The sequence below is a fragment of the Python bivittatus genome, unplaced genomic scaffold (genome assembly GCF_059951505.1).
Source record: "Python bivittatus isolate LINGU-HERP-01145 unplaced genomic scaffold, Pbiv_v1 ctg000350_np1212, whole genome shotgun sequence".
NCBI classification, from domain to species: domain Eukaryota; kingdom Metazoa; phylum Chordata; class Lepidosauria; order Squamata; family Pythonidae; genus Python; species Python bivittatus.
This window is the reverse complement of record NW_028277074.1, coordinates 6,091,722-6,109,724: the sequence shown is the minus strand read 5'-3', so window position 1 is coordinate 6,109,724 and position 18,003 is coordinate 6,091,722. Positions and strand designations below refer to the sequence as shown.

The 18,003-nt window shown below is 35.8% G+C and overlaps 1 protein-coding gene across 1 annotated transcript in view; it reads right to left on the bottom strand.

Moving 5' to 3' along the window:
- Positions 1-266: 266 nt before the first annotated feature.
- The window catches only part of PTGFRN (prostaglandin F2 receptor inhibitor), a 92,597-nt gene continuing 74,860 nt past the window's right edge, over positions 267-18,003 (bottom strand). The window contains exons 7-9 of the mRNA XM_088144542.1: positions 13,157-13,264; positions 4,665-4,970; positions 267-3,491 (exon numbers count right to left, since the gene is read on the bottom strand). Of these exons, the coding sequence (XP_088000668.1) occupies positions 3,325-3,491; positions 4,665-4,970; positions 13,157-13,264 (581 nt within the window). The 3' untranslated portion in view covers positions 267-3,324. The remainder of the gene's footprint in view (positions 3,492-4,664; positions 4,971-13,156; positions 13,265-18,003) is intronic.

The window sequence follows — 18,003 nt, the reverse complement described above, 5'->3', positions numbered from 1 at the left end:
GCAGGCAGTTCTAGACTGCACACATAGGGATTATTCCTTCTTGGTAAGGAAATACCATTGCAGTGTTATTAACATAATTAATAGAGGGTTAGGACTATTAATAAATTTTTAGCACAATCCTAAGTACTCCACAGGAAGAAATGCACCTCAGTAGCAAAAACACTTCTTTTAAATCTATCATTTTGAATTAAAATAGCTATAAAACATAATTCAGATAATCTGTAGTTCAACACAATAACCACAGAAATAGATTTTATAAAAAGACCATTTATTTTCATATAAAAAACACACATTACACAGCATCATTATAACTGTCCAATTCTTATTCTTCAAAGCTGTTCTGAAAACATTTTAAAAATCATCCAGAACTGTGCTTGAACCTTACTTTTTAAAATGAACAAAAGATATTCCATTTCCTTTATGCAAGATACTTCGGAAAACAAGTCCATTTCACATTCCAAATGTCCTCAGTTTCCAACTGTAAGTTGAAAACACCAAAAATGACAAACAATATCAACGGAAGCCCTTAGGATACTTGACTATTCAACCCATGACTACAGCTTTGACAAATATAATGAACATTTAATTGAGTCCCAAACAATTCTTTACCCATCAAGAAACAGAGTAAGTGATCATAACATAGGAGCAAAACAATTATTTTGGAGATAAAAAATCTGCTTGAGGAATAATATAAAACTGGCACAGTTGGAAAAAGACTGTACTACTTCAAGGTGTAGTTAAGAACAGGGCATGAAGCATCACCTCAAATCCAAAGGGAACAACTATGTCCTATTGGTCAATTTATATTTGGAAGGAACTGCCTTCTTTTTCCGGTCCAGAAGAATGGGCAAAACTAGAGAGACAGGGAATCTGCAATGAATGACAAGAAATCCCTGATCCAAAACAACCCTGAGTTTCTTTCCACAGAGAGACAATGTTTATGTGCAACAAGTGCTTGAGTAAATTCAAGCACTTTCTTGGGCTCAACTATTCCATAATTATTGCATTTAAACATGTTTTTGTTTCTTCCTCAAAATGTGAGAACAAAAAGACACAGGAAATAAAAATATGCATGAAAGTATCATTTGTGCTTAACATAAGAGTTTCCTTACTCTAGAATTTTTAGAGTAAGGAAACAATTCGTACTCTAGAAATACGATGTTTCAATGTGGGGGTGGAAAACAATCTCAAAAATTATCTTGTAATATGAAACGTTAAAGACACAGAGGGTTGTCAAGTGGTGTGGTTTGTCAATTTAATTAATATCTAGGGTCATGTCCTAAATGTCAACCGTGAAGCAGTTTGTTATGAAGAAGCCTTTCTGAAAGGAAGATTAGTCAGCTAGCCAAATAATTTGCTAAGTCTCCTAAATAGCTCCAAACTCCAACCATAATGACTCTATATACTGCAAGTCACAGATTTACAGAGAGATCTTAAAAGTCTCGAGGTGTAAATCCTTCCAGGAGCATCCATTTGGATATCCCAAAATTACAGCTGCAATCTTATGCCCACTTGATTAGGACTGGGCAGTGCAAATCAGGACCATAACATAGCAAAGAGCAACCAAATCAATCTCCAGATGATATTGTGTAGTTAAAATGGGACAGTTCTAATACTGCTTGAAGCTCCCATGAGAGATGTTTCCAATTAGACTTAGCCTGAAGCTCTAATACCTGTGTTTAAAACCATAAGTGGATTTTCAAAAAATTATAAATATGCACCAAAGTCAATGCAAGCTGAGTGGGTATTTATGCACAATGAGTGATCTGTACACATTCTCCCATGTTTTAGAGGAATGTACAGAAAGGACAACAATATTCATTGTTCAATCTATATGCATGTCTTCAACATGTGTACAATGTCCATTCAACTCACATTATACCAGTATATTTGGAAGATAACTAACATTTGATATTCAACTTGAAGCATTTTTTTAAAAAAATGGTTCATATGTCTTTACTTCAGTATAATCATTTAACTTGATTCAAATCATGTTTTGTTTAAAGCATAATGTTTTTCTTATACTTTTATTCAGACTTATTGCTTAAAAATACTAGCTGTGCTTGAAGATGGACTGTCCTAAATTACAGACAACTTCATGGAACTGGGATAACAGTATGTGGAAGACAAGACCTAGGTCTCTCTGTACTACAGCACCAAGAAAAGCTCCATGGAAAAAATTTTAACCATCCTAGTGAGTACACAAAGGATACACTGAAGGGCACAGCCCTTGGCATTGTGTCATGCATAAAGAAACATCTGGGAAATAGGCATTTTCCCTTACGCCTATCCAATCCTTTTCATCCATCCTTTTCATCCTTACCCTGAATTCAAGTTGCAGTGTCAGAGTCTGGCTGAAGCGACAACCTGGGAATCTGATCATTTGTTTGCTGACCAAAAAGGATCCATGGCAGGGTGTCCTTGACTTTATTACAGTTCATTCCACATTACTGTTGTGATCAATCAGGTTTTTTGCCTCAAATTAACCATGTGTGGATAAAGAGGATTTCTAGACATTTGGGCCACAGAAATAGACAACAATATAGTTTTCATAAGAACATTTAGCAGTCCCCATCCAGTTTCTGAGGTGTAAGTACACATTATGTAAAACCCACCAGCACAGTGAGAAGAAACAGGAATTCTGATGGTACTCTTTCTAGAGACTTAAGATGCAGGGCAGTAAGCCTGAAGCATATCCAACTGACAGAGAAGAACAATTGTGCTATAAATCAGAACGGAGTGGACACTGTAAGAGCAGGTTTGTACAACAGTACATTTTCTAAGAAATCAGTCTGTAAGGCTGCTAAAGCAGCATCATTTTTTAAAAAATAAAAAAAGCTGAATTCCAACCTCACCTGTAAGGGACAAGAGGGATTTTCCATTAGATATATCTAAACCACAGAAACATTTCCTTCCTTCTCTAGAGATGTTAGCTAGAGGTCACTTAGTTATAAGGCAGACTTTTTAATTTATGCAATTTCAATTCCACCCTCCTATTAAACAAGAAAAGTTTTTTGTTTTAAATCACAACTCTTGGTAGTAAATCTTGTTTAAATAACTGCTGGAAAAGAATCTGTGCAACAGTTTTCTTTTGAAATAGCTATCCCCATAAAAAGTGCCATTAGAAAAAGAGCTAAATGCTGACAAACACAACATGTGTTCTCAATGTGAAACATTGGTAGAAAAAGCAGATCCAGATCCAGAACAAGATCAGATGGTTCTGTTGTCAGGGCATTTTGGTTCAGCACACTCAAGTCTGAGTAATTCTGGGCCTCCCAAAATCCCTCCCTTCCAAAAATAAGGCCATCCGTCTTTCCTGTTTGTTCAGTCCATTTCCATAGACATAAGGCGCCGGCGCTCCCGCCTAGTTTCTTGAACTTCCTTCTTGCAACACCAACGGGAACTGCAATAGCCAATTAGACAGGATAAAAGTCCAATAATTGTAGATAGGCCAATACCAATCAATAGTGGAAACTTGAAAGCATTCAGCACTGAGAGTGAGAGAAGGAGAAAAAAGTAACGTTATAGACAAATCATGTGGACCAACATTTGTTTTTGTATGAAAAGAAAAGGAAGATATTTCTAATGTAATAAGAATTTGATTTTTTGTATTATTTGTTGAAAGGATCTCTCTTTATTTCTTCTTTTATTATTTATCTAGACTAAGGCCGTGAGGAACATTCATAAGGGTATTAATAGAGTTTAGCTTTTAGCTAAAAATGCTGTCAGTTATCCATCCTTACTTAAAGCCTGTGACAAAACCTTAAAGCAAGATTCAAAGAAACTTTCTTCCAATTGAGCCCTTGGATACTTCCAAATGCCATGAAGAAAAGCATAAACAGGTCAGTTAAAATTAACAGGCTACAATGTCTATAATGAAAATTTATTTAGAAAATGGAATATGCACTGCTCTAGATATTTCATATTCAATATGACTGAACAGCTGTTTACTGCAGACTAATTATGAAATTATCAAGCAAGAGATATACAATGACAGTATTTGTAACATTGGCCATCTACCACTAAGAATGAAAACTGTATACCACCATACGACCAGCTCTATCTAAAACTGTGGAAATGTCTATTCCATTTGTTTTGTTCTGTAAAAGAGGCTTCTGTTTTTCTATGTCACCTGGGGGAGTTTTTGAATTAATTTCTGTAGTATTTTTGAAGTTATTTTATTATTACAAGATACTGTGGAGGGTACTGATATTGCTATTATTTCTCTTACACATCTGTCCCGGATTCTTTATCACACCTCCCTACTTCCCAATTTGAATAGTCTTATGGTAGAAATTGTATACTGCCTTGGAATTTTACTGAGTTATGGGAAATCATGGACACTGGATACTTATTAGTGGAGAGATGATTGCACAAGGAAAGGCACATATAGCTTGTCTACCTTGCAAATAAAGATTGAGGGTAGGGAATTCTTAATAAAAAGATAAGAATTCTGCCCCTCATGTAACCACACTCAATCGTTTTTCTTCTTAGAAAAAAAAATAGGCATTTTTTCTTTATCTAATTGCAAAATATAGTAAAACAAAAACATAGAGGAAAGTTCTGACATGGCCTTCTTTCTACTAGATCATATTTGTTTCTGCTACATGAAGAAGAAAATCGTGGCAGAAAATTAAGGATACATTTTCAGTGAGAACCCTTACCATCCATCTTCACAGTTACAAGAATTGGTTTAGATTTGATTTCCTTCTCCCGTTGCCAAACACCTGCAGCTGACCGCACCCAAGGAGTTACCAAGCAGAAGTGGTTGCCAAAATCATTGTCTTCACAGCCATGGACTCTAAGCCGGAACTCCAGAAGGGAAATTCTCTCTAAGCTGATATCACTGCTCCCATTTCTTCTTGCCTGCATCACTAACCCTTTCCGATCTAATGAAGCTAGGAAAACAGGTTCTTTGTCCATTGCAAAAGAGCGCGTGGCAAACCAGGAGACATCAAATGACATGTCATCTGGAATTGAAAATACAAAAGCAAACCCCAAAATAAGAGCAGATATAGTAGCCCCAGTTCTTAACTGAATTCTTATACAATTTTAGGAAGGTACAGACATTCCTTTTTTTTCTTTCAAAGAGCTAACTCTACTGAATTGTACAAGCTTAGTTGAATTCAGTGTATGGTAGACAATCTGTAGGGTCTTTTAAGCAATAACCTCAATTCTAAACTTCCTGCATATAGAATAAAGGATTAAGATGATTTGTATAAAGAACTCTTTCAGGACCAATGTTTTTAGGCAAAGTATCATAGAGAATAGCATCTGAGCCATTATTTCATAACTAAATTTCACTGCACTTATTGCTCCACCACACAAAAGTCAACTTGATGTCACCACCACCACAATTACTTTGTTCCTGCCCCTTGAAAGGTTAGGCCCTTTCCTCAACATTCCAGTAGACTGTATAGTTTCTATTATGATCTTTCCCTACTACCCTTATTACTACCCTTTTTTCTTGTAGGATAAAAATATTAGGAGATGACAGAACAATCTGTAAGTAGTTAAAGATAGCATGTCCACACCATGAGCAAGAATTTAACTCAAGCTGGTTCATCAGAAGCTAAACCCTGTATGAAGGGTACTTTAGTAAGACCTTAATATTTGTATAACACTTTCAAATGTTTAAAGTGTTTCACATGCACTATCTAGCTAGAATCCTTACAGCCAATCTGTAAGGTAAGTAAGTTTCATTATCCACCTGTGCAGATGTGTCAGGAATGGGACTAAGAGAGTTGGCTTATCAAAGGCTACCAATTAAACTGATGATATTTGAATTGGTAAATTCAAAGACCCACACTTCAATATATTCAGGATAAAATATATTACTTCTTGCAATTTAAGAAGTCAGTTTCCACATCCAATGTTGTTGTATAATGTTGTTTATCCTCCAAAGCCATTGGTTTAAGTTACCTGTAAGAACACCTTATTTCATATGTACCTGTCCAAACTTCTTCAGAGGCTTTACCAAGAACGTTCTACCAAATGTACTGAAGTGCATGTGGTTTTGGAAAAGTCTTTCCAGAGGTACACCTGGAATTGTCTTTGTAATTTTTTCAGCATCAAGTAAAAACCTTTTGTTAAGTCAGTGGTTTTAAATTACTGTGTTTGAAATCTCAATTTTAATATTTAGAGTTTTTTTTTAATGTATCTTTATGAGTTCTATTTTTTATATTTCTGCTGCTCCTGACTTTGTGCTTATTTTTAATAAATATTTATAATTTATTTATAATTTATAAATTTTAATAAATTTTTTATTATATTAATTAAAATTTATAATTTTATTATATTAAATATATATTTATTTGAATATATATTTTAAAAAATATATATTTTTTATTTTTAAAATGTGTTATTTTTAAAATGTATTGTTTTTATAAGAACCCATGCAAAATATATGTAACTCAGAGGTATACAAATGTCATAAATACATCATTTCAGTGACAGAGTATTTTCTCCATAAATTAGCACTTTAGTTACTTGCTTGATCATCAAAAACAGAAGCAGCCTTCTCCTTAAATGAAGGTTATTTCAGAGTTAGCATGTCCCATTATGCACTAATAGCTTCCTGTACCATTGACCCAGTTCAGATAACCTTTTACTTTCATATGTACATAAAGTATGTGTCACTATATATGCCAATTTTACTATGGAATAAGCTCCCAGGAGTCTACACTGACTTCTACCTCTAACATAGGATGACAGCTAGTCAGAACCCATCAGTTTCTTGTATTTTCAATATGAAATATTTTAACAAATCCACAAGCAGATCTGTACTTTCAACTTCATTAGGCTGGTAGCCTGTTGCTGGCAGTTTAATTGTTGCATTCAATGTAGAATATCTTGGTGCATCCCACTGTAAGGTGGAAATCAAATGTGGGAGTTATTCTGAACAGATTTGCCACACTCATTCCTACAGCATTTGTAACACTGTCTTAGAGCTTAGAGGTCATTATCACAATTTGTGAATACAAAGATGTGGATTGGATATGTCCTTGACAGCAGAACGGCTTCAACTGCATTTGATCCATTGTGTATGTGAGAGCCTTATCAGGAATATACTGAAATTGCATGTTATTCAAATACTTTAAAAGCTCCTCAATAGGTGAAGGGTGCTTAATGCTTATTTTATTTTTATTAAATTTCCTACTTTTTCATCCTTCAAGTGGCTAACTACAAATTATATAGTATACTATTAAAAATAACTTTAAAATGCAGTATAACAATTAGGACTATGCAATATTTTGGTTTTGACAGGGAAAAGGTCTTTTGCAATGTGCAGCACTGTAAATGCAGTACAGCTCATTAAAGCAGCCAAACCTGTTTCCAGCATTGTGAGGATGTTTTAATGAGTCACAAGCACAGGCTGTGCTCCCACAGCTGTGTGTTCCAAAGCAGCACTTCCCAACTGAATTTGGAGAACTGCACAGCCTAATAACTATCAAATAAGAGCAGTTACAAGAAGGGATTAATTCCATTTGTACAGTATTAAAGTGCAGGGGAGTAGGTTTACTGAAAATATAAAACTTCCTCTATCCTAAGAACATGCTTTCAGAAGTGCTCTTACTCTAGACGGCTGTACTAAAAGATCCCCAATTAGAAATTCCTCCATTCACTTGGAGAACCAGGAATTATTTAGTTATTTAATGATCTAGTTGCAATTATAGCATATTTGTTCACAAAGAATAACAAAGACCACAGATGAAGTTTTTATGAACTACGTAAGGATTATGGAGATAGACAGACAAGACAGATATCAAAGAAGAAACCTGGACCTAAGATATTCACATAGTTTACACTGCTTGATTCCCCCCCACCAACCTCATGATATTCCCACAAACAAACAAAAACCTTTTAGTCTTATTCTATGTTTAGTACAAATTGATGTTAGATGTTCTTTCATTCTATGAAACACTGCAATTGGTCCTATGCAATATTGGCATAGTATATGGTAATTATGCCATCTGCCACTGATCAAAAAACGTATAAAGATTCCCAGTGCTTCCATTCCAATCAAACCATAGGACCCAGTTATTTGAGTGACCGCCTGTCTCCAATTTCTTCTGCCTATCTGGTGCAATCAGGCAGAGTGGTGTGCTCCAGGTCCCACTGCTTAAGCAGTGTCATCTTGTGGGGCCCAGGAAGCATGCCTTCTTTGTCACATTACCTGCCCTCTGGAATAATATCCCCTCAGAGATCTGGATGGCTCCCACCCTGATAATGTTCAGGAAACTATTAAAGATCTAGTTATTCTCTGGTTGAGCCCCTGTAGGATGGACTTTCTTTGGCTTTATGTTGTTTATGGGGCTGTTCATGACTTTTTATTTTTTATTTTTTATTTTTAATTCTAAGCTGCCCAGAGTGATTGGGTTTCAAGTGGCCTATAAATTTATGAATAAATATTGTAATACATGAAAACTGAGTTAATATTAATTCATTATTGTACTACAATGCAGTCTTATGCATATCTGCTTGGGAATAAGGTTCTTGACTATACTAGGATTTAACTCTAAGTAAACATGAATATCATTGTGTTGCAAGAATTTATGCTGGTAAAGGATCTTGAAAGTGTGATGTGAGAGTACAATCAGGCTAAGATTTCAATGTATCTGCAACTGTTTCTGGCAAACCTCCTAGATATTTATTTATGCCACTTTAAACATAACTGACTAAGTGGTGGATAGTCAAGAAGATACGTAATAAACAGATAATACAGTAACAATAAAACAACTGATTGTAATAAACTCAACAACAACAACATTAATGGTGTTACATCTTACCCAGATGAACACTTCTGTTTACATAAGGCCTTCTGGAATAATAATTTTTAAACATTTTTAACAAAAGACTGTAAAGGAAGGAGCCACTCTCATCTCTGGAAACAAGCTATTCCATAGGACAGGAGACTCTCCAGATAATAAATGCTTCCATGCCCCCCTCCTGCTGGATATTCCAATAAGGACAGACCCTTAGCAGGCATTCTTTGTACTGTGCATTGGACAGCAAATTGTACACAGAACAGGTGGCCTCTAGATACCCAAGGCACAAGCCATATTGGGCTTTGTGGGTGATAACCACCATTTGAATTTCACTCAGAAAGAAACTAATAGCCAGCTCCGCCCCTGTAATAGTGATATAATACAGCAATAGTGGGCCTGGTCTGTTATTATTTTGAAGCTGATGTTTCCGGTGCTCTTCCAGACAGCTCCATGTAAAGCAAATGATACTGCAATCCAGTTTAGAGGTGACAAGGCATGACTGACTGACTGTATTCAGCACTTCCTTTTCCTGTAATGGCTACATATGGTCCACCAGCTGAATCTGGGTAAAGGCTTTCCCAGCCATGGCATCCATCTGGTCTTTCAGACTCAGCCCATTCTTTAAGAAGGAATGCAACCCCTCCCGAGCCCAAGTTGTAAAGTCCAAGGATTAGCAAATGTGAAAAACTTAAGTACAAGGAACTTTTACAAATAATGGGCAAGTGGAACAAAGTATTTTCCAGCATGAATACAAGAGATACTTTAAAAGTAGCCTTCAAAATACCTGTCTTTATCAGAATTATCTCAACAGGTATTTGAATTTACCATTTTCAGTTGCAGCCTGTACTGCCTCATAAAGCAGAATTTATCAGAGATGTGTCTAAGCCACACTCTCCACTAACCACATCCTTGTATTAACAACCCCCCCCCCCCCTTAAGAATAGAGGATTAGAATGGCAGGGTTTTTTTTAGGTTAAAAATCCTTCAAATATTTATTATACAGCCATATAGTTTTTATGACATTTTCATACATTTTGTAGGCATCCGGAAATGTAGACATAATAAAAACAGATGCAACAATAAAAACATAAATCAAAACAAGATGTAACGAGTATTCAGGAAAGGACTTGCTGTATTTGATATAATTCTTATACTAATGGACTTTGAAAGAGATGGCTAGAGCAGTTTCTATTTTAAGATGTTCAAGTCTGTAATACTCTGGAACTGCTCTTGCTAATGTGTTGCTAAAGACAAAGGAAAAGTGTCATATGCAACCATTTAAGTCTCAAAATGATATGTATAGGACAAACTATAGTACTAGAAAGCTTCTTTATGTAAGGGACACTGGAGTGATCAATGGAAAGCATATGTTTATTTAACATGCAAATTTAAACTTCCTAGTCAGGCTTTATAATTATGAGGCCCATTTCCATTAGCACCTTGCACATTCTAGTTGTCACTGCTGAATCATAATATGGAGATCATTTACATTTCAACATTAAAGGATGTATCAATGTTTTATATAAGACGTCTGATGGAAAGCAAATGAGGAAAAAAAGAATTGATTCTCTTGTACAAATTGCTCCTGCAGTAGATTAAATTCCTAAATATGGTTTAAACCGCTGCAATCAATGGAAACAACTATTTGATGTCCAAGTATAACAGGGCCATATAAAAATGTTTTATAAGGTCCGGAACAGATAATTCTAGTCACCAAATAGTATTAAAAAAAACAGATGAAAACTCAATCCTACTGTTTCAGGAGATCAATCCTCAGAATAAAAGGACAGATGAATAGTGGATACATATAGACTACAAAGGCTAAAGGTGAAGGGCAGTCAAACCATGCTATCTGTGAACTCATTTGTTGGGGTCACACATCTACATATGCCAGATCAGACTCCCAACCTGTTTCTCTTCAGGCATGATGCAAATACAACCAGTACAGGAATTGTAATCCCAGCACAGGAACTGTAGTCCCAACGCATCAAAGGAAAATTCAGTGGCTCAGACTAAAGAGTGAGCTCAAATTTAGTTAACTACATCTTTTGTGCCTTTTGTCAACTTTGTGCTTACATGTGTGTGAGTGGGTATATATACACATGTACACACACACATAACAAGCACATGTACAAATATAGTGGTACCTCGGGTTACGAAAGCCTCTGTTAACGAACTTTTCGGGTTACGACCAGCTCCGGCTGCAAAAATTTACGTCGGTTTGCGAACTCTGCCCCGGGTTACGAACTGGATCTGCGGCCATTTTCCCTCCCATGACACATGGTCCGCAGCCATTTTCCCGCCCCTGACACGTGGTCCGCGGCCATTTTTCCACCCCTGACACGTGGTCCGCGGCCATTTTTCCGCCCCTGACACGTGGTCTGCGGCCATTTTTCCGCCTGACACGTGGTCCGCGGCCATTTTCCGCCCCTGACACGTGGTCCGCGGCCATTTTTCCGCCCCTGACACGTGGTCCGCGGCCATTTTTCCGCCCGACACATGGTCCGCGGCCATTTTTCCGCCCCTGACACGTGGTCCGCAGCCATTTTTCCGCCCCTGACACGTGGTCCGCGGCCATTTTTCCGCCCGACACATGGTCCGCGGCCATTTTCCACCCCTGACACGTGGTCGTAGGGAGGGGGACTCTCCCTCCAAGCAATAACCGCCTCCCTGTCCTCCACACCAGAACGGATTAACGGTAATTACATTGAACCTTATGGGGAAATTTGCTTCGGGTTGCAACCAATTCGGGCTGCGACCAGAGTCACGGAACGAATTAAGTTCGTAACCCGAGGTACCACTGTATATTGTTTTGAAAGAAAATGCTGTATATTATGCTGTTTTTTAAAAACAAGATAAAATCCAAGAATGGAAAAAGTCTGCTAAGCCATTAATACTCTCAAATGAATCAAGAAAATTAGACATTGATGAACACCATGTTTAACATATTAATGTGAATTTTATGTAGATTATTAAAAATACAGATACAATGGTACTTAAAAGTTTGTGAACCATACTGAATTTTCAATATTTCTGCATAAATATGACCTAAAATGTGATCTGTTCTCCACACAACTCCTGAAACTAGATAAAGAGAAGACAATTAAATACATGAGTCAAAAACATTATACTTGTTCATTTATTTATTCAAAAGGGTTCACAAAGTTTTAAGCACCACTGTAGATATGGAAAGAAGATGGAGTGGATATCTGGGAAAACACATGTGAACCTGATATGAACCACTGACCTTGGCTGATCTCACAAAAGCTAAGCAGGGTCAGACTTGGCTAATAGTAGGATGGTAGAGCACGAGGAAATCCTAGTGCTATGGGCTTGATTGTGATGTTGGAAAAACAACCCAGAAGACGGCAATAGCAAAAACCCTTCTGTATTGTTGCCAAGAAATCAACATGGATGTGTCTATATAGTCACCAGAAGTCAAGCTTGATTCAAGAGAGACTTTAAATAGGTAAAGGCAATCACATTTAGTGCAGAGCTTTAAATTTAATTATCAAATTGTAGATTTTTGCACTTTATTAATTACACTAATATTTATTACTTTTATTAGACATTAACAGCGGAATTAATTTACTAATTTTGCTGCAAACTGAACTAGGCTTATCAACTGTATGTACTGACCTCAACATTTCAGGAACGGCTCACATACAAAAGAGCATTTCAATTCTCTCAACACAGCAAGATTTTTGAAAATTTTCAGTGAAGCAAATATTAAGGATTAAGGAAGAATAGTTAGATTGTCCAAGATGTGTCCTCAACATACTGCAAAACATATCCAATTTGTAGAGATGAGCAATATAGCTTATACTAAAATAGCTAAGCCCATATTTGTGTGTTGAACACCTACTAGAACTAGACAGTTCATTCAGAGAAACATCCTCTGAAGTATACTGAATTTTGCATGATCACAAGTATGATGATGATTAAAGAAAAACCTTAAAGTTTAAACCCTTTAAACCCTTATATAGAAAAATGTAAATTTTTATATTGGACTTGGTATTGGATTTTTATAATGGACTTGGTATTCAGGAAAACTGTACTAATTAAAGTAATATTTTGTGTCCAGATGCAGTGTTCAGCTAGATTATATATTCAAAACTCACTGAACAGTTACTCTGAGAAGTCCCATACTAACAGAAAAATATTACTTCAATTGGTCCTCTCACAGTAAAGTAAAACTTTAGCTTTTTGATTTAGTTGTAAAACTGATACTCCACCTACCACTACTAGTTTGCACAAACAGCTTCTGATTACAGTCCAATGTGAACCACAAGACACTTGGTTATGGGATATAGGCTAGAAAATATTCCACAAAATTTCCTGATAAAGAAATCAACTGTTTAAAAATGCAAAAGAGATTCAAATCATACCTGGATCAAGTACTGTTGTTTCAATGGTGATGATGCAAAGCAAATTTACCAGTTCACCTCGATAAATGGTTGGACTATCTGAATGCACCGAAACATTAAAAACAGGTCCTAGAAAGAAGAAGAAGAAAAAAAACCCCAAGTATTTAACATACTTTGCTATGGAATTTTTAATGTGTTATATTTTGTACATGCAAACTTGTAAAAATTCTTTGGAATCAAATACGGACATAAAAGTTACGTCTGATCAAAAGCTCACAGAAACAGTTCTTCATGCTTAATAACAAAGTATATTTTATGCTGATGATAAACAAGCACTGCCTAGAAGATTTCTGAGCCTTCAAACAGAAATAGCTGCGGGTTTTCTAGACATTAATAAACAAAGGTATCTATTCCTATTACAGATACTTCAGGCTGGCTGCAGTGGGGCATGGAAACAAAGGGGGCAGAAAAAGATGCTCTGGAGAACAAATCTTCGATAAAGAAGAAATATGTAGCAAAGAGTTGTTAGCCCAGGAACAAGAGGCAGCAGGTTGGGGAGGGGCAGGACCAATTAATGAATTAGGTACAATAGGCACAGTGCCTTGGGCCCACAAAAATGTTTAATCAGAAAGAATAAAAATGAAGTACAAATTTTATTTTCATGCCTTTAATAAAAAACAGGCAAGAAATGCACAAAATGTGAACATCAAATTGATGAATTTCTCTGTGAAAATATGAATGAAATATTGAAAATTATATGAAGTATAATTTTTAGCACTATTCTTTTTATGGAGGATGGGGCCTATGAAGGCAAAAGTACCTAGGGCCCACAAAAACTACAGTGCAAACCCAGGAGGTGGAGAATGGAAGGAGAGAGATGGAAATATTTGGGGCAACATGTAACTTTTAAACGGCTGCTTATTGTGATGAAGTAAATGTCATGGGCAGAGATATACAGTATCAGGATATAAGTGAGTGAGTTAAGGATGCAAGATTCTGAAGGACTGAGCCAAATCTGGGACTGGACAGGAAACTAATGTTAGAATTTAAGAGTATGTATCAGGAAGTCGAGAGAATAACATTGACTTAAGAGTTCTAGACAGTGATGTAAAACCAAATGTAAAACAGTGAAAAATCAGTGAGGAGAATGTAACAGTAATCAAAGATTTATAATCAGTATTTTTGCTGAGGACAAAGAAGAGACATATATAAATGAAGTTTTGTATACAGAAATGTGAAAATCATCTTGTGATATACCAAAATTAGAAGGAGAGAAGAATGGGGCAAAGAAAAACTAAAAAGTATCATGCCTGTTCAGTAGGGCAGATGGTATTTTCAACTGCTAAAAAGTGCACAGGGAAAATAAAATTTGAGAGAAAAAGTAAGATGTGCAGCCTTAGAAAGATAACTGATATGGCCTTTGGCATGCAATGAAACACCATAAAGTTAAGATTTTATGCAAATTCTCAGATAGGTGTGCCAGACACTAATCACCTTGATTCAGTCATTTTTCATTATAGAATCATCATTACTATGTTTGGCATAAAAGGATACCACTCAGTTTTAGTTCATCTTCTTTAAGAAACCTCTGTTCCATTAATTAACATTTTAATAGGAATGCATAGAGGACATGATTAAAAATTATTGTCTATAATTTCCCACATGGAGCAGGAAACATATATAGGACATGGTTTGAAAATTTGAGTGGAAAAGTGTTTGACAATAGGAAAAAGTCCAACCCACTTGAAACTACATCACTCTTACAATTCACAGTCTCCTAAGTAGCTATTGGTTAAAGAAAGAAAAACGAAGACAAGAAGTTTGCTTTTTATTTTCAATAAAAATAAATCTTGGTAATCTCTTTACGCCAACCCCTTTATGCCATCCCTTTACGCTGCCTGTCTTTCTCCTTAGGGAACCGCAGTCTAAAATAGTGGGAGGACAACTGCTGCTCTTAGCTCCTTCATGCTTCACAAGTTGGGGTTTCTGCTATAGCCGAGTCAAGTCAGTATTCTCAGAGGACACATTCAGGGACAGAGCAAGTTTCTATTAAGAATGTTATTGGTTTGCAAACTACATTACTTTTTTTGGTCAATGCTGAATCAGCTCCAGGAATCAAGCCTATGTATTGCAAAGTGAAGTGTAGCTGTGTTTTTTTAAACAAAAAAAAAAAAACAAGAAAAAAAAAACAAGGAAAATTTAATGCACATTTTCCTCTCACCTACAAAGACACTGTACAGTCCTATGACTAAATTTGACTACAGTGGAAACAATTACTGCCAAATTATTACTACCAAATAATTCCTATTCAAAATTAACATTTAATATTTTTTTGTCTTAATTGCATATTTATAAGGTAGGGTATGAGACTTTCTAAGCAGCTAGGGTGAGAGATAAGGAGGATACAAAACAAAAGATCCAGAATGTTTTTTGTTCTTTGCTTTTAGAAAATAAAATCACAAAATGAACATAGGATACAGCAAATAATCAGAATTATTTCATTCATTCACATATCTATAAGAGATGGACATCTCTCCTTTAGTGTAGCTGAAATGTCTGTACAGATTTAGCAACTCCTACACAAGCAGAGTATCACAATAAATATGTATATAAATTAAAATTGTTCTATGTACTCTCTAGTTCACTTAAAAATAGTTCTATTTAAATTAATCCTGTATTAAGTTCAGAGGGAATTACTGCATTTTCCAATGCCTTACTAGCCTATAAATGGAGATGAGGAAAACCAAATGTAAGGTCCTGATAAGAGTATTTCCCCAGAGGTTACTGGCAATATTTAAAGCAAGACTGATGGAATTTGTCTTTCCTATTCAGTATCACTTGTACTTAGAACCTCTTACACATAAACCTCTTAGTTCTGCAAATGTACAAACAGGAGAAAGTGGAAAGTATAATGAATAACTATTACAAAAATGTTTTAAAAAGGAGAAAGAATAACCATAGCACTATCAGTTTAACAGGCATTTGCTAATATCTGGTTCTTAAATACGAACCATCTGTTACCTTCCAAATTGACAGATGTATGTGTCAATTTAATTATCAATTATATGAATTTTAGAAAGATCATTTGGGTTTTTCTTCGGAACTCACTTTGGACAGATACAGTAATCTTGGGGTTGATGGCCATGCAGCCATTTTCCTTAAGGAAAAATAATAACAGATCACCTGGCAGTGATGGCTGGTTCAAATCCCAAAGTAGGTAGTTTCTTTTCCTTTTACTATCAAACCCTCCCCACAGCAATTTGTCCAACATCTTAAAAAGGTATACTTTCCATCTATAACCTCATTTCCCACCTTGCTCTATATAATCTCCTTCTTCCTATCATCTTTTAGGTGATTAACCTTTTGAGCAATGAGAATGAGAGGATGAATGTTGTCTTCTCCCAGCCTAACTGGGAAGGAAAAGTGGAGGGAAGGCTGTAAAGTTCAGTAGTGGGAGGTGAACTTTAGTGGTCAGGTGGTCAGGCTTCCCAGGAAACCTCTAACTATTCCAGGCCTGTTTAGGTGTCCCTAACCTTCCAAAACAGAAGCACAATTATTAACCTTCAGTAAATTATCAGTTTTGGAAGAATATTTTATCTTTCAGTCAAATCCTTATCTTAGAGCAGTAGGGATGGGAAGCTTTTTAAAAAAAAAAAAATCCAAGGGCCGTGTTCCAACAGAACCAATCTGTTGTGGGTACATAAAGGATGATGATAAAGAAATTGATGGGGCCAGAATAAAAAATGAATGAGACGCCTACTTTGATTCCCTTTTATTTCCTATACTTTCCCTTCATTATTTTCTGTTTCTGCCTCTCCGAAGATTTTAGAAATCTTTATTGTCATTGTACTTACTTGTACAACGAAATTAAATGCCACCCAGTGCAGCAGGGAAGAGATAGTGTCTTACCTGAGATCTGATAAAGTCTGGGGACCAAATGAAGTTAGGACCCCAAGTTGCCCACCCTGAAACCGGCAGAGTTTATTAGAATAGTAGGTAACAATATAAAACAATAAAGGAGTTTAAGGAACTGGAAAGTTTGATATTTTGGCACTTTGGTGCTACATGTATAACAAGTAATACAACATATATTCATCCTGCTAAATATCAGGCTGCTTTAACTGTTTGTCCCCAGTTAGTTTGCCACTTTATTATAGTATATGTTCTAAATATATATTTTTTTAGCTTATAAAAAAAACCTGATTTATAAAGGACAGCAAAACTCTTTTAATAGGAACAAATTTTTCTAATATTCAAAAACCTAAAAACAGTTCTGATGGCTATGTAACAACTCATTCATTTGGCTCAGGAAATATGTTTTACCCAAAGAAAAAAGAGTGTCACTGAAGGTAAAGCATTGCAACTACTGTAATCCTTTAGTGCTAGAGTGGATTAGATAGCCTAAAAGACTTCCTCCAGCTCTGGTTTTAATAAGGTTGTTCTAAACTTTGTCAATAACTATTTATGTTTTTTTTTAAACATAAAAATGAAAGTTCAAGGATTGTGTGATAATGTTTCACTCTACAAATCTTCCTACAAATCAAAAATAAAACATAAATTACGTCTATATTCAAAAATTTGTCACAGATTGATGTGTAATGCATTATTGCTTATAGGCAAAGCCTAACATACTCGTCAGTCTGAGTTCAGGGACAGTGAACTCTCCAATAACTCCTCTTGTAAGACTTACTGAAAAGAAGGAAATGCTGCAAGGGAAACATCTTGTCACACATTGTAAATCAAATGAAAGAAGGACATACAGATATGACCCATCCAACTATCTCCTCAAAGGAAGAAAATAATGAAAGCCCAGGGTAAATAAAAATTTGTTGCATTTTTAAAAATAAAAATTGCCTTAAAGACATTGA